Source organism: Ochotona princeps, chromosome 6, assembly GCF_030435755.1.
Source record: "Ochotona princeps isolate mOchPri1 chromosome 6, mOchPri1.hap1, whole genome shotgun sequence".
Taxonomy (NCBI): domain Eukaryota; kingdom Metazoa; phylum Chordata; class Mammalia; order Lagomorpha; family Ochotonidae; genus Ochotona; species Ochotona princeps.
Genome location: NC_080837.1, coordinates 35483962 through 35506351, shown reverse-complemented (window position 1 = coordinate 35506351; position 22390 = coordinate 35483962). Strand labels below are relative to the sequence as shown.

The following is a 22390-nucleotide window of genomic DNA, read 5'->3' as shown; positions in this document are numbered from 1 at the left end:
TCCGCTATTCATTCCCCAAGTGGCTTCAATAGCCGGAGTTGAAATGATCTGAATACAGGAGCCAGGAGCTTCTTCTGGGTCTCCCATGCAGGTGCAGGGTCTCAAGGGGCATTGGGCCATCCTATTCTGCTTTCCCAGGCCACAAACAGGGAGCTAGAGGAGAAATGAAGCAGCTGGGACATGAACTGGCACTGATATGGAATCCTGGCACATGCAAGATGCAGATATAGCCACTGAGCCATCGCACTGAGCCCAAATTTTTTATATTTTAATTTTTATATTATTAGATGACATACAATAGAATATAAATCTAATTATTAATACAGATCTAGTTATTAACATTAGACCTTAGACCTACCCCTCCCATGTGCCCCTGTACCCTATTCAGTTCTACTCTATATCTCTGTCATCCTGACCCAAACTCCCCAGCTGACATCTCTACCACTTTTTAACTGTGAAATACTTAATGAACATAGGGCTTTAATAAAGACTTATCCAAAGCTGAATCTAGAAAGTTCTGTGATCCTGTTGGATAATTTATTCAGTTGTCTTTGGATCTTTGTTTTGTTTGTTGTAAAGATTTATCTATCTATTTATTTTAAGGCAGAGTCATAGGAAGAGAGAAAAATCTGTCTGCTGGTTCACTTCTCAAATGGCTTGCAACAGCTGGGGCCAGACAAAACTGAAGCCAGGAGCGAGGAACTCCATCTGAGTCTTCCATCTGGGCGGCAGGTACTCAGTTACTTGAACCTTCATCCATTCTCTCCCAGGCACATGAGCAGAGAGCTGTTATCAGCAGTGGAGGTGCTGGAATCCCACCATCACTCCAATATGGGATCTAGATGTCCCAAGCAAAAGCTCAGGTTACTGTACCACAATGTCTGCTGTGACCTCTCATTTTTAGAACTTTAAGGATAATGGTCAGGAATAGAATGGATCAGTGTACTTTCAGAATTAACTGAAAATCCCATTAACTAGTATTGTCCTGTTTCACTAGAAATTGACTAATGATTTCAACATCAGATTTTTCAAGGGAATATGTTAATGAGCAGTAAAACTTTGGCCCTGAAGATCGGAACTCTGGAAAGGTAGCTTAACAATTTTACAAAAAAATCTGGATGATTTTTCAAAAGCTTCCTTTGGTCACTCAAGTCCAGCTGTTTCTACTCAAGAAAACCAGTTCCCAGGGCTGCCTTCATCTGGGGTGAAAGAAATCTGTGTCTGATTTGTTAATTTTGGGGGATCTGTTTGGCTGTTGGATGCTCTTCTGTTCAACTTGAGTAAAGACTTAGTTGTCTTGATGAGCACAGTTTCCCTTGCCAGTACATGTTTGATGTTAGATTTGTGATGTCAGGGGTGAGTTAGGGAAAAAGATGACAAAGCTGGAAGTTCAAGCTGGAAGTTCAGGGGCCACCACTGTGACACTTTTGTAATTGGTTAGATTCTGGAACATGTTGCAGTCCATTTCCACCGTGAGCCTGTGGATCCCCAAATGTGTTGGTGTGATCTGGAACTGGGTGCACAAGGTGTTTCCAGGCCACACTGGCCCTATCCTGAAACACAGCAAAAGGAAAGTGTTAGTTCTGTTCCAGGTTCATTGCTGTACTGATCCCAGTGTCTTTGATCCTTCCTTACACGGAGAGGTTAATCATGCAGAATGTACATCCAATATCTTGTTGTTCCCACAGAGGTGGTTATAAAGGTGTAGAGATGGAAACCTCCATGTGCTGAGCATTTCCACATGGTTAAGGAGAGAAATATCCCCAGGGCCCTCAGCCTGTATCTGTTGTTCTTAGCCATCAGCCTTTTTCAGTTTCTGGTGATAATACTAGTGAACAATGGTTAATGTTAGGCATTAGCTTGACTGAATTAAACAACACTAGCAACCTGGGAAAGCATTATTTTGGATGTGTCTATGTTTCCAAATGAGATTAGCATATGGGTCTGAGCAGACTAAATGGGAAGACCCCTGCCTCAGTGTGGGCAGTGACACCAGCTGGTTGGGAGTTTGGAGAGAGTAAATACAGAAGACAAAGTGGTCTCTTACTCAGAGAGCTGGACATCATAGACTTGCTCAACTCCTGTGACCCCTGCCTTGGACATCCTCTAGACTTGTTAAATTTAGGACTCCAGGTCTTATACCAGCGGTCTCTTGAGAGCACTCAGGCTTTCAGGCTTGAGCTGAGAGCCATAACCTTTAGCTTCCCTGGTTCTCAGGCCTTCTGACCTGGAATGAGCTGTGCTCTAACACCCCTGGTTCTCCAGCCTGCCAATTGCCTATTATAGGACTTCTAAGTTGCCATAATCTTGTGAGGCAATTCTCTTGTTATCTCTCGCATAGCCTATGTATTCTGTTTCTCTGGAACTGTGTCTGATAACATTGGGTATGTTTGGAAAAGCTAGTTCTGGAATCCGTACTTGTTATATGCAAAGGATACAGCAAGCCTTCTGGTAGGATATGCAGATGGTGTTTGGAGCCTTATTAGCACCCCTGGACTTCTTGTGAGTCACCTTTTGGTGACTGAGGGCAGGGGAAATATCTCCTTTGGGGAGACCACAAGAGACTGGTGAAATGTTGGCAGGCCCTCTTGTCAACTTACTGACAAGAGTGACTAACTCACTGAGTTTCATGAGGCAGTAACTTTGTAGCCCTGACTTCAGAGATCAGAAATAGTAGGAATAACCATCTTAAACTTTAAACCATATACTGTGTGTTCAAGGAAGAATACAGTGGATATAAAGAAGGCATTTGCAACATCTGCGCTGAACAATGGACCAATTCCTAGAATCCATGAGGAGTCTTATAAAAATTCATGGACAATGCATATTATGAAGAAACTGGATTTCAGGGTTTTTTGTTTTGTTTTGTTTTGTTTACATCGAAGTCCTATTTTTGAAATCCTCTTATATCTCTGTGGACATGGCAAAAAGATGGCCATTAACTTTCGGCCTCTCTGACCAGTTGAGATGTTTCAACAGGACAAGCAATCTTACCTGTAGTTCCTCTCTCTGTGAATGAGTCCTCTTCCAAGGATGGAGATCACACAGTCCTTCATGGGGGCACCTAGGCTGTTATGGATGCTGACTGAGGCCGTCAGAGGCTGGTACTGCTCTACTGTCTCTGGCATCTGTAGCAATGGGCAACACATGGAGTGAATGCCAAGGGCACAGAGCCACAGACACACCTGCCCACCCCCATTCCAAGCATTCCTAGACCCCCTCAGCTCCACTCCCCAGCTATGCCATCATGACCCAAACCCCACAGCTGACTTCTGTACCCCTTTACCTGATCCTCCTGCATTTACTGTTACCCCTCCTGGATCTGTCACTGGTAATGTTATGGTGCCTCTCCTCAACCCTTAGCGCGTCTCCCATTCTCTTCAGAATTCAGCATCAGTTGCATTTGAGATGCTTTCAAGGCCCTAACCCACCTCCCCAACCTCACCTGTGCATCCCTAGATTAGGTGACATCGCAGCCACATCAGGAACTTTCCCTTCCCCAGTACTTCCTTAAACTCCTCTCCTTTGCAACTCTTTACTCAGTCTTCAGCCTTCGGTGGCCCTTGCCTGCCCTTTACTGCAAGGGTACTCAATTTTCAGGTCCCGAATAAATGACATCTCCTCCATGAAAGTGTCCCCCAAATCAGCAGCTAAAAGTAGTCCCCTTTGTTACATTTGCCCTGTGGTGACCACAGAGAGGATCAAGTGTCAGGTCTCTGTTACCAAGCCATAACTACCTTGAGGGCATGAGCCAGATCTCATGAACTTGGATCAGGGTAGACCCATGGACCAAGAACTACAGGACTCTAGAGTTTCCTGTTGTTGTGATCTTGGCATTTCTTTCTAGGACTCAGTTTTCTCATCCAAATAATAGGAGTAGTTCCACCCCACAAGCCCTTTGTATTAAAAGAAATAGAAGAAAAGAAAACACTTTGGTATATATATATGAAGTATTTTTACAGGGGGCTATTACTATACCTGTAAGTATTGGTACAATGACTGGAAAGAACCTTTTCTTAACCAATGAAAGAAAGTGGGATATTTAAACCTTGAGAGCATATGTAAGAGAACTGCCTTTTAAAGGAGCTTTCAAATCCAGAACTTTCTGGTAATCCTGCAGTGTGGTCAATCACTCTGAAGCTTGTGGGGCTTGAATTCCTCCTGAAATGGCAGCAGATGAGAGTGATTTGGGGAAGGACTGGTGCCTACCTCGATGGCAAGCCATGGTCTACAGATGGCGACATCTTCCTGAGCAAAGCAGCTCAGGCTGGACTTGGAGTGTGTGGCCATGGTAGTGAGTCTGAGGAAGCTGTTCTCCGGTGGGTTTTGCTCAAAGTAGGAGAAGGATAGGCTGGTGGTTATTTTCTGAACTGAAATACATGACAGAGTGAGTGAGTGAAAGGGGATGAGTGTGTATCCTAGAAACAAGCCATTGTTTTTCATATAATGCAGAGGACTCAGGGTCTCACATGCCAGAAAGATACCTCAGTCCCTACCCCACTTACACACTTTCAAGTTACATCCCTACCCCTCCCTCCACCATCCTGGCAGAGCACCCCAGTGGGGTTGTGGAAAGGACCCTGTGGACTAGAGCCAGTTAAGCTCTTCGGCCTCAGTGAACGTATCTAAAAAAAAAAAAAAAAAGGTAGTTCCTATCAATGGGATGGTTTGTGCTAAATGTGGTGCTGCAGAAGTGGTTGTCTTTGGACCTGCCAAGTGGCAGTCTCTTAGGATATGCTTAATTCCTTTCCATTTCTGCTGGTCCTCCTCTTTTGCACAGAGAATAAAGTTGTCAACAGGAACTTCTCAGCCCTGCTGTGCCCACTGCCCACATCCAGTCCTTTACTCTTTAAGTCTATGCCCCATCCTGACCCCACTCACCACTGATGGCTGTGGAATGTTGGGCAAACTGTTTAACCTGTCTGTGTCTCAGTCTGGGAGTGGGAACAGTAATGGTCTGGCCTCATAAGAAGGTTGTGAGATTTGTGAGGAAACATATATAGAGTGGTTAGCACCTGTTTTGGAAATAATGCATTATTCAATATGTACGAGCTACAGTGATTGCGGTTGTCTCCCATTCTTCTGGAGATGGCTGCATTGATTAGAACCCATTTCTCCTGAGGATCAGTCATGCCCTCTGTGCTGATTCTGTTCTTCAGCACAGAAGCAGATCCGGCTCTCTCTCATCTATAAAGTAACCCAGCATCCTGGGCTGGCCATCAGACAGTGTCTGCTCCCACCATGCTTCCAGCAAATGCCATGCACCTTGTCTCTCCTTCATTTACTCAGTGGAACCTCCAGGAAATGCCAGCAACCCTGCTCCTGGGTCAAGACTCCCTCCTGAAGAAGGCTTTTCTGCCTCAACATCTCATCCCTGTCTGCTGGCCCTGAAGGGTGCTCCCTTCCTCTGTGAGTCTTATTTTTTAAAGATCTGTTTATTTGATAGGCACAGTTACAGAGACAAGGAGAGACAGAAGGGGCAAGTGTGAGAGAGCGCTTTCATCTGCCTATTTACTGTCCAAATGGCTGCAATAGCTAAGAGTTTAGTCAGTTCAAAGCTGGCAGCAGGAGCTTCTTCTGGGTCTCCCGCATGGCTACAGGAGCACAAGGACTTGGGCTGTTCTTCATTGTCCTCCCAGGCCATAGGCAGAATTCTGGGTGGGAAATGGAGCAGCTGGGACATGAACTGGCATCTTTATGGGAGGCTGATGCTGCAGGTGGAGGCTTAGTCTACTATGCCTGTGTGCCTGCCTTCTATATATGGGTGCTGCCTGGATTCCCTGCTCATCCTTTTCTGTCACTACCTCCAAGAGCTTCTTCATGCTTTTTCAGCTGCTCCCTCTATGTTAGGATGCCCACCTGTGGTCTCCAGCTTAAGACTTTATCTTCAGGGGCCCGGTGGCGTGGCCTAGCAGCTAAAGTCCTCGCCTTGAACGCCCCGGGATCCCATACGGGCGCCGGTTCTAATCCTGGCAGCTCCACTTCCCATCCAGCTCCCTGCTTGTGGCCTGGGAAAGCAGTTGAGGACGGCCCAATGCTTTGGGACCCTGCATCCATGTGGGAGACCCGGAAGAGGTTCCAGGTTCCCGGCTTCAGATCGGCGTAGCACCGGCCTGTTGCGGCTCACTTGGGGAGTGAATCATTGGACGGAAGATCTTCCTCTCTGTCTCTCCTCCTCTCTATATATCTGACTTTGTAATAAAAATAAATAAATCTTAAAAAAGAAAAAAAGACTTTATCTTCAGGACCAGGTTGGGGTTTGCGGCTGCCTACTGACTTTCACAAACAGTGTGCCACAGCCAAATTCATCATTGTTTCCCTGAATCTGCAGCTGTGTCCTGTTTTCCCTGTTCTAATGACTCACCCAAGACAGAAGGTGGCTCCCTGCACCCACACACATCAGTCTGTCCTACCTTCCTAATGTGTCTTTGTTCTAATGCTGCTAGCTTGGTTGTTTTGTGACTATTAAAACCTTCCAACCTCAAATCCAGTGGCTCTTCACAATGGAGTGCTTTATAGACTAATCCCAATGCTAGGCCATACCTCAAGTCAGTGGCATCAGACTCTGTGGTGAAATCCGGGCATCAGTAGTTTTAAAGTTCTTGATGTGATTTAACACACAGTCAGCAAAAAGAGCTGATATTCAGGAACCAATATTATAGCACAGTGGGTTAAGCCATCACTTGAGGTGCCAACATCCCTTATCTGAGTGCCAGTTCAAGTCTTAGATCCCCTGTTTCCGTTCAGTTCCCTGCTAATGTGCCTGGGAAAGCAGCTGAAGGCGAGTCAAATACTTGGTCCCTTACCACGTGGGAGACCTAGACGGAATTCTAAGCTCCAGACTTCCTGATCTGGGTCACATCCAACTCTCAAGCTTGTCTGCATATGGGATGATGACATGAGGAGTTTTAGAAATTCTGATGTTTGTGTCCTATTATAGAGTTCCTAATTTCATTGCCTGGGAAAGAAGGCTGAGCATCAGACTTCCCTGGGTGACTATAAAGTACAGCACAGTTTCAGAACAATTATTTCAGTCTTAACTCTAAAATCCCATAGAAAACAGGCCTTTGGTGCAGGGTTTGGGTTCAAGTCCTGGATTCACTCCCAATTCCTGTTTCCTGCCCTAGGAGGCAGCCATTACTGGCCAAGTGCTTGGGTCCCTGCCACCCACATGGGAGTTCTGGACTCTTAGTCCCCCCTGGTAGTTGCAGACATTGGGAAAGTGAACCAGAAGATCTCTTTCTGCCTGCCTTAAAAAAACTAAAAAAAAAAAAAACAGCAAAAATCAACAACAACTTAGGAGAGGAAGAGGACCTATGATGTGAACCTGTTGTTCAAGAAAGCCTGAAACTCACTTTTCTGTCCATCCCTTCCTTACTCATCCTTCACAACTCAGTACAGGGGCATTTATTTGAGAGCAAGGGAGGTATTTTCATGCCAAGGCACCGGGTTTACATCAAATACTTTTCATACTACTATGCTGGGTCTGTTATCAGATTACAGTTAAAAGTGTGCACGTATGTGTGTGTATGTGTGCTTCCTGTGTTGGGCTCTGTAAAATACTTGTGGAATGAATTAATGAGAGAAATTAAGGAAGTGCACTGAGTGCCAGAGGCTAAAAGCCATTTAAGGAGACCCACAGGGGGTGCCCTGTGGTTGCTTCCCTTTCCTGCTCTCCTGGGCAGGAGCCAAGTATGTCAAGGATGACTGGCAGGGCCATAGAAACATACCCAGGTTGGCACTGAGTGTGAGCGACAGCTTCTCTCTCCAGAGCTCAGCAGCTAGAATCCCATTGTAGTACATGGCCTGGGCCCCAATTGCTAGCTGCACGGCCTTCTCCTGGTCGCTTGGGTTAACGAGGGTCACTGTGAGCTGGGCATTCCCCCTCAGGGGGAGGGAGCTGGGTGCTTCCAGGAACAGGTACAGCGGGTCAGCCATCTCAAGACTGGGAGGATGAGTGCCATTGCCTTTCCCATGTTCTCTTCTCTCTCTCTGGACTCTCTCCAGCACCTCTTTTTCTTGAAGGGAGCCTGGGGAATGGGAAAAGCGAAACAGCCTCTTAGCCAGCAGGTACAGACTCTTCTAATAAAGACTCAGGATGAAATACCACAGTCACAAGGTCTCTATGATCACACTGGTATTTAGCCAAAGAGCCAGTGGGGACACTGTCACCACAGATAATGGTGTGTCTTTTTCAATCCCCAATAAGAACCAAGTGTCTCCAGTGCTATTACTTTTCTCCTTGAGCAGTGAGAGAACAAGCTGTGACAGATCCACACAGTATCTGAAGACAGTTTTTCTGGGAATTAAATCTTCCAGCGGGAAGAGGTTTAGACTGATTCTAGCAGCTTTGGGGGCCACAGAATAGTCTGGAGCAGGGGAGTAATATGATGACACTGGTGCATGACAGTTGTGTTATAGAAAGGACATCCTGGAAACACAAAGCTGAAGCAAGAACAAGGATGGAGAGATTGGAGGCAGGGAGTCCAGCTTGGAGGTGGTGGACAGGAAATGACGAGGGCCCAGAGTAACTCCAACAAAAGGGGAAAGAGTAGAAGAGCCTGAGGTGAGAAAGAGTGTGGGGGTGGTAAAAGGAGAGTCTCCAAGGTGGCATAAGCCTTCCTACTGGGATTAACAGGTGGATGCTGGTTCCATCAACTGACATGGAGCAATAGATTACGCCATGTTGGAGGAGTGGCAGCATCAGAAGTCTCCTGGTAGCTGTTTTTCAGCAGAATTGCAATTTGGGTTTTGGTGGTAGAGGTGGTGGTGGGGAGCACAAGTGCTGGCACTTTGTGGACAGAGGCTGGGAATGCTGCTAACCATTCCATGACACACCCAACTTCCCCCACCATCACACTCCTGCTGCCACCATCACAAATATCTGGCCTCAGATGTCAGTGGTATGAAGCCAGGATGAGAAACCCTGTTCTCGCTGATGGAGAAAGGGCTAGGACTGTGTCTGGCTTGCATTTATCTGGCCCACACCTCTCCCGGCTTGCTGCATCAGCTGCTGGTTGGTACCTTCAGGGTACTTGTAGTGTTGCGTGATGTCCTCACAGCGGTCGCTGCCCACAGCCTTGGTGCTGATGCTGTTGCCAATATACTTGGTGTTGGAGCTGGTCAGCTCCAGTGTCCCATCCTCACAGCACTTCCAGACCACACACGAAGCGTTCACCGAGGCAAAAAGTTGTGACACTGCAGGGGTCAGCCCCAGGCTCCCCTCCTTGACTGCTTTGACAGGGACCAGATCACAGGCCCCCAGGACTAAGAGAGGGAAAAGTCCATCCGTGAGCAAGGCCAATTTCCCCAGACATTTTTCTATTCAGAGTTGCATCGTCTCAGTACCCATCCTGTATCCTGTTTTCTTTCTCCCAGCATCCAGGTCATAGGTGAGCAACCGTGCAGGGTAGCCCAGAGGTAAAACCACAACTGTTCAGTGTTGATACTTTGTGGTCATGGCCTGTGGCAGAACTGCCTCAGTGAGTGCACAAGACAAACCTCAGAGGAACAGGCACAGTGCCCAGGGATTCCCCAGCTGGCTCTACTCCTGTGATAGGACGAGGTTGCCTCTTTTGAGCACTCCCTGTGTGCCAGGCTCTGTGACAATTAAGTATTGCTGGGGGAAAAAACTCTTGAAGCTTCCTTCCTTGGCTTGAACTTATCCTGATGCCCTCTTCAAACACATTCAGACCCCAGAAAGCCCACCCTACAAGTCCTTGTTGCAGCACTTCGCTGACCATGGTAAAACCTTCTGCCCTTCCCTGAGCCTCAGCCCTTCCCTGTTGCTAAAAAATAGGCTTGGCCCGTTTTTTATCCTATCCTGTCCTATCCTATCATGGGATAGGATGACCGACACCTCTGTTTCCTTGCATGTAATGGCCCCATGGCCTTGTTCCTGCTTGTTCTTCCATTTGAGAGGAGGCAGAGCCTCTTGGCCCACCCACTGCTCCTGCTTCCTTTCTGAGGGACTCCTTAAGCTCTGGGTGGTCCCTGCCCATGCCTAAGCATTACCTCCACTGCCACTAGAAGCAGTTGGGTACAGAATCTGCCATCCATCATACCCCTGGGGTAAAGCAGGACGCTTCATCCAGCATTCCGTGGAAGTCTGGAAGATCCTGGTGGGAGCACAAGGAGAGAGTCAAGTGGGAAACAGAGGAGTCCTGAAGATCTAGAAGCACAGCTAGGCTGGTGTTGTTACCATGGGGATGGGAGAACACTGCAAGCTATAATACCCTGGGGGAGGGGCAGGCACAACCTGAGTGGTGCAACTCTTGTGGGTGGGGGATCCTCCCACCCCTTTCTCCCATCTCAGTTGGTTTAGAGACCTTCCTGGGTCAGTCCCACGTCTCCCTTGGGCTTCTCACCAGACTCGGCCCCGCTGGCCTTCCCCATTCTGCAACCCCTCCTCGTTGTAGTATTCATCCACCAGCAGGTCCCCACCAGTGCCCTGGGCTGAGGCAAATGTGGTAACAACACGGGCAGGGACTCCTAGGCATCGCAGTGCTGTGAAGAGGAGGTATAGTGTCAGAGGCTACCACAAAGATCAAGGCTGGTGCCAGGGGCATTTATGCTGGGGGGTAGAGGGGGATTGGAGCACATAAGGCTTTGTACTAAATGCTGAGTGACATCATGCAAGGAGGAGGGGCATAGACACCAGGAAGGCAGAACTGACACTCAGCAGCTGGATGCACAGAGGCTAATAAGGCAGGGCTAACAACTTCACAGCAGACAGAGTACAGAGCAGGGAAGAAGGGTACAGAATACATGTTGGAGCCTCAGGGGGCTTGCTGTATCAGGGTGGGATGAGGGGTGGTCCTACAATGGAAGTGAGTCTGGGAGCAGACTTTGCAGATAGGTCCATTTTTGCTGAAGGACAAAGAAGCAGAAGCTGGTGGGGAGGGAGGGATAGCTGAGATGAGCAGCTGGTTTCTTGGTCAGACGGTGCACCTGACCTAGAGTGGGTGTGATGGGAATGGGGAGAGGCTGCCTAGCAGAGGCAGCACCTGTTTTTGCAGATGTCCCTCCCACGTGAGAGATCACAAACAACTCAAGAGGCAGGGCAGACTGTGCAGTAGCCCAGGTGACTGTCCTCCCCAGCCACTGCTCTGTACCTGTGCATGCAACAGCAGCCAGCACCCAGGCCTGACCAGCATACACAGGCCGGCCTTGGCCAGTGAGCCACTGCCGCAAGATGGGCACGCTGCCACGGCGCTTGTTGAGCGAGGTCCCTTCCTCCACATCCTGGATCTGCGGGGTGGGCAGGATGCTTTTCTCCTTGAGAGCATCCAGCTGTTTGGGAAAAATGGGTGGTGTCAGTGGTAGTCCTACAGGCAGGATGGCTTTGAGTGGCTGGGTAAGGAGGGCTCAGCCCACTCACCAAGCAAATCCACTTGCATCGGGACCACTTATGACTGTTAGGCTTGCCCACTTCAGGTCCCCTCTTGAGTTCCCTGGGTTAGAATCTTTAGGGCTGAACCCAGGAGAGCTGCCTGCCTACAGGCACTGACTCCTTGGAGGTTGTCTGTCCCCTTGAACCTGCAAGCCATTTATCCCAGCTTCCTCCCCCTCCTGGACTGGGCTTGACCCTCAGCACCTCTTCAGAGTGGATCCCAGAGGTGCAAGAGGAAATTGTAGAACATGCTCTTCCTCCTAAAGCACTTTTAAGAGGAAGGGCAAGCATCCAGCAGCCTTCCCAGCCTGCATTTTCAAAGGAATCATTTAGAAGTAAAAGCAAGTCCATTTGATTACTACAGTAGCAAACATGCAGTAAAAGGCCCACCCAGCCCAGCCCTTGTTCTGGGGGATGACACCTCCCTTGGCTTTAGGTATCCCTCTCACCCATCTTTTTCCATCCTCACCCTAATGCTTTTCTAGGAACTACCTCCCACACCCTAGGAAGAGTCGGAGGGCTCTTGTCCTGCCTCCTTCTCCTCCCTTTGGGTTCTCTGCCCTTCACTCACCAGGGCGCCCAAAACTTGGGCCACATGCACAGGCTGGCTCCACTTCTCCACCTGCTTGTCCACTCTCAGCAAGCTCAGGCTGAGGTCCATGACATCCCTCTCAAACTGCAAGCACCACATGGAGTCATGGTGAAGGATCTCAGGGCAATCTCTTGTCCCACAGCACAGTCCCATAATCCCATCCTCTCCCCAGGTTTAGGTTGCACTCCTGCTCCACTGCTTCACTATCCCCCATAGGCATCCTGAGCACCCAGGCCTTTGCTTTCCTGGAGTCTGACTCTCCCCCTAGGATGTGGATGTCGTGGGTTGGTACTGAGTAGCTTTGTTGCATTGGCTTTCCTTTGGTGGGGGTCCTGCTGCCCCTCCCAGCAGTAGGTACCAAGGCAGCTCCTGCACCAGAGGGGCCCATGGGTTAGGTCTGGAGATGAACTTGTGGCCCCTTAAATTACAAGTCACAACCATGTAGCTAGGGCTCTGGTGGAGATACTAACACAGAGCACTGGGCAGTGTGGAGAAATGCCCTCTGCCTGCAGGGACTAGGGAGGTACTCAAGAAGGTCTTAAATGTGGGGGGGAATTTCCAAGGAGACAGAATCTTCAGCTATGCACTCCAGGATAGGCAGGACTGGTGCCCAGGCTGGCCTGCAGAAGAGCCTTGGGTGGCAAGCCAGGGTGTTTGATTTTTATCTGGCAGACAGAGCCTTGATTTGCCTTGACATTTAGCAAGATAACTGGTAGCTGTGGAGATGCTGTGCTGTGAGCCAGAGGGAAGGGAGGCACCCCAGGGCTGGAGCAGACTAACAAAATGGCCTCATGGAGGCCAACACAGTGTCTTAGAAGATAAAGCCACCACCAATAACCCCTGCAACTCATATGGGCACTGATTTATGTCCTGGCTAATTGACTTCGACTCAGTTCTCTGCCTGAAAAATGGCAATGAAAGATGACCCAACTGTTTGAGTTTACCTCATCCATATGGGAAACCTGAATGAAGATCCTGACTCCAGGCTCTTGGCTTCAGTCTGGCCCATTCTTGGCCATGGAAGCCATATGGGGAGTGAATGAGCAATTAGATTTTTCCCTCTTTCTCTCTATAACTCTGACTTTTCAAATAAATAAGCAAACAAAGTCCTTGGGGGAAAAAAAAAGTAACCTAATGATCAAGGGGCTTTTGTACCTGCCAGCTCTGTCTGGCAGTCACGTGAAGATTAGGATTAGCCACCATCCCTCTTGTTCCTGGATCTTTCTTGTACCTGACCAAAGTCCCAGGACTCTTCCTGGATACAGTCGGCTGTTCCCAGGTAGATAAGGCCATTCTGGTTCAACACGTACTCCCTGCGTTGAGCCTCGTTTTCCAGGAACACAGCATCCTCTGGTGACAAGCAAATGGAGACAGATGAGGACCTGTGGAATGTTCTTTCTGTCCTCTATGCTCAGGCCTCTGCCCTCCCTGCCCAGGTCAGCAATAACTGCAGACCTTCCCTTCAGCTCAGTGTCTAATGAAACATAGGAGGAAGCCGCTTTTTGCTGCCCTCTCTGGTGCCCAATACAGAGTTCCTGTGTCAGTCAGAATGTGGCCTTTCCTGGTTCCGACTTTGGGTCCCCACCCTCTCTCGTAATGACCATCAGGATTGCTAAAGAAACCCCTCAAAACAAACAAACAAACAAACAAAAAACTAGAATAGACAGAGAACAACAAGGAAAGCTTAGAAACAGACAGGAAACGGTCAGCGGGGATGCACTTATAACTCACTGGGTGGGACACAAAGATTAGTTACTCCTCACTGGGGTATTGAAGATTTCTCTGCACACCCCTCCTAAAACTGTTCACCTAAACTGTTGACATATGTCTTGTTAGAGTTATAGAATTAGACTAGCCGAAAAACAGCCAGGTTTAGCAAAATCATGCTTCAATGCTATAAACTGCTAAATACTAAAATTAAAATAGACATGAGACAGCTGAATAGTAATCTATAACCATTTTAAGGTATATAGAACCCAGTTGTATATAAACTAATAATTGAAATGTCAATGTAGAAGTCACAGGATGTGGTTCAGAACTTGCATTCTTTTTTTTTTTTTCTCTTTTAACATATTGGTTACTCAATACCATGTCAACTAATTCCATAACGTTATAAATTGTTACTGATGTAATATCGGGGCTTTTAATTGATCGGTTTGATACTCTGCTGACTCTACCTTCAGACCAGAGATGGTCTCCCCAAGAAACTTTTTAACTTACCAGGACAATAAGATGCTGGACTTTATGCTTGGTAAATGCTTGCAATGAAAGAATCTCAACTGAATTTGAACTGTGGTAATGCAACAAGGTGGAGGAATCCACCATGGGGGGGGTGGTTTGGGGAGGGGTGGGGGGAAATCCCAGTGCCTATAAAACTGTGTCACATAATGCATTGTAATCAATAAAAAAAGAGACAAATTAAAAAACAAAACAAAAAGAATGTGGCCTTTGTGGTCAGCCAGGCAGACAAGAGCAAGTCAAGTTTAAAAGCCTCAATGGTTTCCAGAGGACATTTGAAGCCAGAGCACTCTCAGTTGAAGAGATGATGGCTGCCACTCAGGAAGTTGCCCAATGGCCTGTTATGTCTTTCCCTAAATTCTACTTGTGACCCTAACCCCCCCAAAAAAACATACTTCAGAAACAAAATTTAAAGCAATTAAACATAACTTGACAAGGAGAGAGCAAAAGGAGGAGGAGCATTTGTCAAGATACGGTCAGAAGAAGTAGTAGGGGTGGGGAAGTAGAAGCAGGAGCACTGGACTTTTCCCCTGGCAGTGGCCAGTAGGCCTAGGAATGTCATCATCACTCCAAGTAGCCCTCTGGCTTTTCTTGTGCAAGGGTTGGGCTGGGTGTCATGTGGAGGCTGGGCAATTTTTGAGGAGGTCATCATGTGCTCTAGGAAGCTGCTCTGCTCTGCCAAGTGCCCAAGTGTCTGAGCTGGTAGCAGGGTTTGTATTGTGAGAGGGGTCAGTCTAGCTCCCAGAAACTGGAAAGAGCAAAGTGTTTCCAAATCATCCTGAGGAACTGTTGGAGGCCTTCAGGCATTTGACTGGGTTAGGGCCACTCAGGGCAATAGAAGGATAAGCTATTGAAAGTCAGGAAGCGCTGAAACACCCTGATAATAAAATCACAGAACTGTGGGCCTACAGAGCCCCTGACTCTTGCACTTCCATACCAAATACTCCAGGAAGGCAGCTCAACATCACTTCAAACTGAGATGTTTGGCCCCAAACTGAGATATTTGGCCCCAGAATCTTGCAGGGATTTGGCAAGTACCATGAGGTTACAGACCCCTTTTATAGATTTTGGTCTATGGACAAGGCTCTGACTTTCATCACATGAATGTTAAATTTCTTGTTAAATGCAGGCGACCTCCATCCTCAGGTATGCAGAGATGAGACTGAAATGCCAGAGAATCTCTGAAAATCCCTTAATCACCTTCCTGAGGATCAGGACCAGAGATCCACTGCTTCCATGATGGACACATACAGAGCTGGCTTTCTGAGGCAGCTCCTACAAACACAGCACAAAGGCAGGGGTCCTGCCCCTGGGGTTGGGGCCAGATTTTTGCTACATATTTCCTCTGGCCACTGGAGCCTAGCTCTGCATGTGGACTTCACATCCTGCCAAGAGAGGATTAGCTTTGGAGGGAAATGGCTTGAAGGTCAGCATGGGGAGAGCTGGAGTGCCTTCCCTAGGCAAACAGTTCTGAATCCATATTCACTTCCAAGGAAAAGGGGAGAATCTGAATGATCCCTGGTTCTCATCCATCTTTCCTCTTGCCTGCCCCCTTGGAGCAGGAAAGAAGGGCGTGAGCTGAGGATAGGCAGGGCCACTTGAGGTGGAAGATTTTAGAGAAGTGGGGCCAGGGGGCTTCAGTTAGCACAGAGAAGGGCAGTCAGGAACTGGGGTGCAGGCCTGGGGCCACACGAGCCAGGGAAGACTCTTGTCCACTCCCATCTTTTCTCTGGCTTCTCACTTCTGACATGCCCTTCAGGCAGTGCAACTTGGAAAAGGAAAGAGCAGATAAACAGGACAGGAAAGCTGGGAGAAGCTGTTTTCCATTCTGTCAATCAACCCTTCAGGGAATTCAAAGAATTCCGGTGGGTATAGCAGGGACTGAGGCTGATGCTGCCCTAGGTATCTGGGCTAGGTGCTCTCTGTCACAACCATTCCCCTCACTCCCAGCTTTGGGGCTTTGAATCCCTCCATAGCCCAGGGTAGCCCAGGTTCAAACTCACCTCTACTCCAGGGGTTAAAGAGCAGTGTAAACTGGCCCAAAAGGTATTGCTTCCTGCCTGAGACCTGCAGCAGAAGTGAGTAGTGGCCAATGACAGCAGCTGCAGGTGTGGTCACAGAGATGGTCCAGGACTCAGCATCTCTCTCCTCCACTGCTGCACTCCACCCCTTCCGGTCCCCAAGGCTGGAAATTGGGAAGGTGGCTTGGGTCCCATTGGCCTCAGAAGGCTGCTCTCCTGTAGTCACATAGCAGTGAATCAGCCATTGGAACTTCTTGGTCATACCTCAGAGTCATATGGTTCCAGTAGTACAAAGGTGGGTAGGGGGAAAATTGGCTTTAGAAGAGGATGAAAGAATTGGGAGCAGTAGAGGGTGATGTGGAAACTGGAAGTTGTTGGCATCCATAGGCCTACATCTGACAGAGAGGCTCATCAGTTATTTAATGGGCTCAATTAGAGCACTCATTTCATAGGGTCAGTATAAGGGCTGGATGAGATACTGCACAAGAGGCTCATGGTTCAGTCTCTGATATATAGTATGGGGATAATAGCAGCAGTTCTGGGTCTTCTGCTTCTCAGTGAGATACCACCCAGCCTCTTCTCCAGAGCTGAGGACATGTTGGGATGTGTTGCAGCCCAAGGAGCCAAGGAGTGACTATGCTGCTGAGTGGCTTCTAATCCCAGTGAGCAGTCTTTGTTACCCACACTGTTTCACAGTGCCCTCCCACAGGACTTTTGAAGGCCCAGCTGCAGGGGTAAGGGAGCTGTGGGAGGGAACATTTCCCCCCTGGGTTCCCTGCCCAGCATGCTGATGAGAGAATCAGCATCCCCGCCACCCCGGGTCCTGCCACCAAAAAGGGTTCAGGCCTACCTACCAGTTTGTGCTATAAGGGCCACCTTCTTTAGGTTAGGCAGAAACCTACGAATGGGAGTGCGGAAGTGCAGAACGATGGTGAAGGGCTGCCCCCTTCTCACAATGAGGTGCTGGGAGCTAATGGCCTTGGTGTGGTGTTCCTCGTTGTTTCTTGCTGCCTGCAGGTCACAGCTCTTGATACCCAGGGCTGTTGTGGGAAAGAGACAGGTTCATGAGAGACTAGGTCAATGTGACAACATAGTAAAAGTGGAGATTCTGCCATCAGAAGACCAGATTTCAGATTCTTGACTCACCTTACTTTTTAGCTGTATACCCCTAGGCAGGACACTTAATCACTCAGGGTTCCCATTTTCTTGTCCTTTGAAAAACAATTTTACCCCTTGCAGAATTGTAGGGATTGCAGGAGCTCATGTTTACAATACACTTAGTATAATATCAGACCTGTAATAAATCCCATTTATTGGGACTGTTGGTGGTGGTAATGAGAGCAATGTTTGTTCTCATGGTTGACCCCCTCTTTCCCTCTTGGGCCAAAGCAATTAATAAAATCAGCATCTTGCTCACTCAGTTTTTCTTTAAACACAATCATGGGATTTTTAGCTTTTCTTTAAAATATTATTTTTTAGGGCCCGGCGCCATGGCCTAGCGGCTTAAGTCTTTGCCTTGAACACACCAGGATCCCATATGGGTACCGGTTCTAATCCCGGCGGCCCCACTTCCCATCCAACTCCCTGCTTGTGGTCTGGGAAAGCAGTCGAGGACACCCCAAAGCCTTGGGACTCTGCACCAGTGTGGGAGGCCTGGAAGAAGTTCCTGGCTCCTGGCTTCGGATCGGCATAGCACTGGCCATTGCAGCCACTTAGGGAGTGAATCATCAGATGGAAGATCTTTCTCTCTGTCTCTCCTCCTCTGTATATCTGACTTTCCAATAAAAATAAATAAATCTTTAAAAATAAATAAAATATTCTTTTTAAAAGATTTATTTTATCTGAAAGGCAGAGTTACAGAAAGAGGAGAGACAGGTTTTCCTTTCATAACTGGTTAACTCCCCCAAATGGCTGCTTTATCCAGGGTTGGGCCAAGATGAAATCAGGAGCAAGAAGCTTTTGCTTGGTTCCCCATTTGAGTGCAGGGATCCTGGCACTTGGACTGACCTCTGCTCTTTGCCGGGAAAGCAGGTAGCGTTACGAGGGAGCTGGATCAGAAGTGTAGCAGTCAGAACTCAGATACCCATATGGGATATCAACACTGCAGTCAGCATCTTAATTCGATATGACAACACCAACCCCAAGATTTATTTATTTATTTATTTATTTGAAAGAGTTAGAGAAAGAGGTCTTCCATCCACTGGTTCACTCCCCAAATGACCATAGTGCTCAGGGCTGGGCCACACTGAAACCAGGACCCTAAGAACTCCATCCAGATCTCCCACATGAGTAGTAGGGGCCCAAGCACTTAAACCACCTTCTACTGCCTTCCCAGGTGTCTTTGTAGGGAGCTGAATGGGAAGTGGGGCAGCATTTGAACTGGACTTGAACTGACTTGAACTGGAGCCCACAGGAAATCCTGGTAACTCTAGCCCCAATGAGAGTTTTTGGAGCTGGTTTTGAATCCCATCATTCTTAGTTTAGAAGAGTGATGCTAAGAAGCATAATTAACTTACCCGAAATCACAGGTGGTCTTTGACTTAAAGGTTCACCAAACTTACTGCATGGTGCCCTTCAGACAAGCTCTACAAGAATATGACTCAGGAGTAATGAGTTTTTAACCACGTCTAATCTTATGAGGGGGGGAGGTGAACACAAATGACAGTATATGCCCAGCACACCAAAGGGCAAGGCCCAGTATTTTAAAAATAATGTAGTTCCTCTTGTAATAAATGATTTATATGTTTTGTTCCCTTTGTTGGCAGAAGGCTACAGGCAACCTCCTTGGTCTGAAAGGCAGAGTATGTTTTTCCCCCTGGCTTAGCTGGCAGGAGAGAAGAGCAATGACTTCGGCTTGCAGTATAGAATGGGGTCTGAGTTACTTCTGGGAATGACCTGAGCTTGCAGACATTATCTTTAGGCTCCAAGACCCATTTGTGCACTCAGAATATTCCTACTTCAGATCCCCTCTACTCTTGGTCTTCCTGGCATAGAACTCTAGAACCAAGAAAAGAATGGGAGAACAAGAAAAGGGAAACAACCACCCTGTTTGACTTTTTCTTTGCATCAAAATGGAGCTTATAGAAAGGGGAAAAGAAAGGAACTGTTGAATATGAAGGAACATGAAAGTGAACAGAGGAGGGAAAGGGCCTCCCCCTGGTCCTGGGGCCCTTGGGACCCCTTTCTACTCTTGTGTCTTCCTTTGTTCCATCAGCGCAATGGGCAGGCCAGCGCAGTCGATAGAATAGGTATTGAAAAGCTGGGGTTGGTCTGTGGAAACACAGCAGTCCTCAGAAACCACAGTGCTGGAACTGGGGCCCAAGACCAGCCCTGCCTCTGCAGGCCAGATGCAGGGAAGGTGAGCAGTTGTGCCTCAAGCTTTGCTTTGTGCCACGGTGCATTTGAAACCATACAGTGGCAGCTTTGGTCTAGCAGAGCTGCTCTTCAGAACCCATCTGGTCTCTGGTTCTGTCTGGAAAGCTTCCCACACTTTTTCTCTACCTAATGGATGCCCACTCAATTCCCAGGATTCAGAGGTATGCATTCTCACCAGTGCTCCCACAGAACTCGGTCCTCTGAGATTCCCTTGTGTTCTGTGCTGCTCTTTTCAGCACTTAATATTTTATAGCCGTCATCTGCTTAGCTTTCTCCTCCCACCCCTATTGTGAACTTCCTCAGGTGCAGTATCAGTTCCTCTCTGTGTCCCCTGCCCCAGCAGATCTTGCAACTTGGTGGATACCGAACTATCATTGCTTGCTTGGCCAGGAGAAAAGCAAGAACACTGAGACATCTGAACCACTCAGATGAGCCGCTGGGCCCTCAGCCCCACATCTGTGCTGACAAACACCAGAATTAGTCTCTAAGGTTGCTGAACCCTCTGGGTCTATTAGGTTTCTGGCTTTATGCCTGCACTGCCCCTATGCCTTCACTTTCCTGTCATCTGACCTGGAGGCTGTGACAGCTTCTTGGTTTCCCATGGAACATCTCATTTGTGTCACATTCCAGTGATCTGTGAACAGTCTCATTGTGATAATCCTGGAATCAGAATATATGCTTACCACCACCATCATCATCAAACTGTTTCTACTCATTTAATTCAACAATCTACTACACCCTACACCATAGTCACACCACCAGCCACCATCCCCACAATAGCTGTGCCACCCCCTCCATTATAACTGTATCACCACCTCTGCCTCCACCGGTACCCATTTACTACACCATACTCCATAGCTGCATCACCCCAATCCTAGCCACAACCCTCACCCTAGCCACACCACTACTGCCATCCCTGTTTCTTTAGTGAAAACATGAGGAGGGAGGGCTACTGACAATCCAGCAAACCCTGCTGGGAGCTATGTTGACTTACCTTGTCCCATTGTTGCAAGATGTTCTTATCCTTTGCTCATAGGAAATGTCTTTTGAGCTATTACTTCTGGGCTTCCTCTCTGAGTGTTTCAAAGAGCAATGGCTCAAGAATTAATGACCTTTCCATCTACCCCTCCTGTGAGCACCTCAGCAGGTCTCTCCTTTCCTGCTCTCCCTCTGCTGTTATCTCTTGGACCAGCTGCTGCAAGAAGCCCTTTTCATTTTATCTGTTGGGCCAGGAGGCCCAGGCAGGAGCACGATTGCCAGGCCTGAAGGAAGGAGTGGAATGGGGAACATTTGTCAGCTGAAACCCAGAAGAAACCACTAAGTCTATTTCCTTTAGAGGCCTCAGGAGGCCATTGGAGCCATTACCCAGTCTACACTGGAAGGCTGTGGAAGACATGACTCCAGAAATGTAAGACTCACATCCAACTTCAAACCTCAGGCCCTCACCCTGTCACCAACTGCAAGTTGCTAGATGTCCATGGGCTTCTTGGAAGTAATATAAAGGGAGAACTAGTGCGTCTGGAATCTTCTGTGTGAAAGAGATAAGGAGATAGAATTTGTTGGTGGAAGATAAGTGTCCTGAAAGCAGAAGCCAGGACCCCAGCTCTCCTAGGCCTGCTTGGTTGAGATGCTGAATCAGAGGAGGTTTGGAGCTCTCTCAGGACTCAGGATTTGTGTCTTTTTCATTTTTTCTGGGTTGGTTTTCGGGCAGATGAGGCACGGGAGAGGATCATGTATCTGGCCCTCTTTGGCCTTCCAAAGCCCAGTGTGAGACCAGGCCTCTCAGACTGTGTCTCAGGGACAGCTGTGTGAGTGTGGGTATCTATGGAAGGATGATACCAAACAGATACACAAAAAAACTGTGGTTGCCTATGGGAAGGGTCCCACAGAGTGGGGTGAGAAGGTGATTTTCTGTTGTTTACCCTGTTTGGATTTCTAAAACTGACCCATTCAGAACCATTGAGACTACTCAGATAACACCCTTGTATTGGTGTGATCTGGCAGCAAGGAGTAGGCAGCGTCTACCTGCCCCACAGTCCCAGGAAGGAGAGCAGGGTTGTTCCCCTCCCTTACTCCCTCCCCCTTCCCATGCCTCTCCATCCCACCTGGAGTTCTGCAGGGGTCTGCAGTTGCCTCACCCAAGTAACAAACGTTAAGAAAAAAAAAAATCAAGACTGGTCCAGTAGCCTAGTGGTTGAAGTCCTCACCTTGAATGCACCAGGATCCCATATGGGTGCCGGTTCTAATCCCAGCAGCCCCACTTCCCATTCAGCTCCCTGCTTGTGGCCTGGGAAAGCAGTCAAGGACAGCCCAAAGCCTTGGGATCCTGGACTCACGTGGGAGACCTAAAAGAGGCTCCTGGCTTCGGATCAGCACAGTTCCGGGCATTGCAGCCACTTGGGGAGTAAATCAGCGGACAGATCTTTCTCTCTGTTTCTCCTCCTCTCTATATATCTGACTCTCCAATAAAAATAAATATTTTTTTTAAATTCACCTATTAATCATGTAGGGAAAAAAAAGAAGAAAGAGAAACTGTTGTTTTTCACCTTTCCAAAGGATAGTCTGTTAGATTTGCCGCTGGCCAAAATGTTAGATTTGCCACTCGCCAGGAAAGAATAACTCAGCCAAATATATGAAAAGAATTTAGATGGCCTTTATTTCAGGGAGCCACAGTAACGGGCTTCCCTTCCCCATGCAGCAAAAAGAACAGACGTGAAGGAGTGAACTGCAGAGGAAGAAGAGCCCAGAAGAGATGGGGAAGGGACCCTTTTA

At 48.0% G+C, this 22390-nt stretch overlaps 1 protein-coding gene across 3 annotated transcripts; it reads right to left on the bottom strand.

Annotated features, from left to right (window-relative positions):
• Positions 1-1334: 1334 nt before the first annotated feature.
• EPB42 (erythrocyte membrane protein band 4.2) lies at positions 1335-20754 on the bottom strand. 3 transcript variants are annotated; one of them, XM_004578408.2, is made up of 13 exons: positions 20613-20754; positions 17098-17283; positions 16226-16459; positions 13216-13334; positions 11964-12068; positions 11115-11292; positions 10368-10506; positions 10015-10118; positions 9025-9267; positions 7731-8030; positions 4210-4370; positions 2995-3128; positions 1335-1553 (listed from the first exon to the last, which is right to left on the bottom strand). In XM_004578408.2, the coding sequence occupies exons 1-13, from the start codon at positions 20620-20622 to the stop codon at positions 1391-1393; spliced, it is 2076 nt and encodes a 691-aa protein (XP_004578465.2). In that variant the 5' UTR covers positions 20623-20754; the 3' UTR covers positions 1335-1390. The 3 variants fall into 3 exon arrangements, with proteins under 3 accessions (XP_004578465.2, XP_058521956.1, XP_058521955.1); XM_058665973.1 differs by lacking the exon at positions 7731-8030 and having other exon boundaries at positions 20613-20752; XM_058665972.1 differs by lacking the exon at positions 9025-9267 and having other exon boundaries at positions 20613-20752.
• Between the last annotated feature and the right edge of the window lie 1636 nt (positions 20755-22390).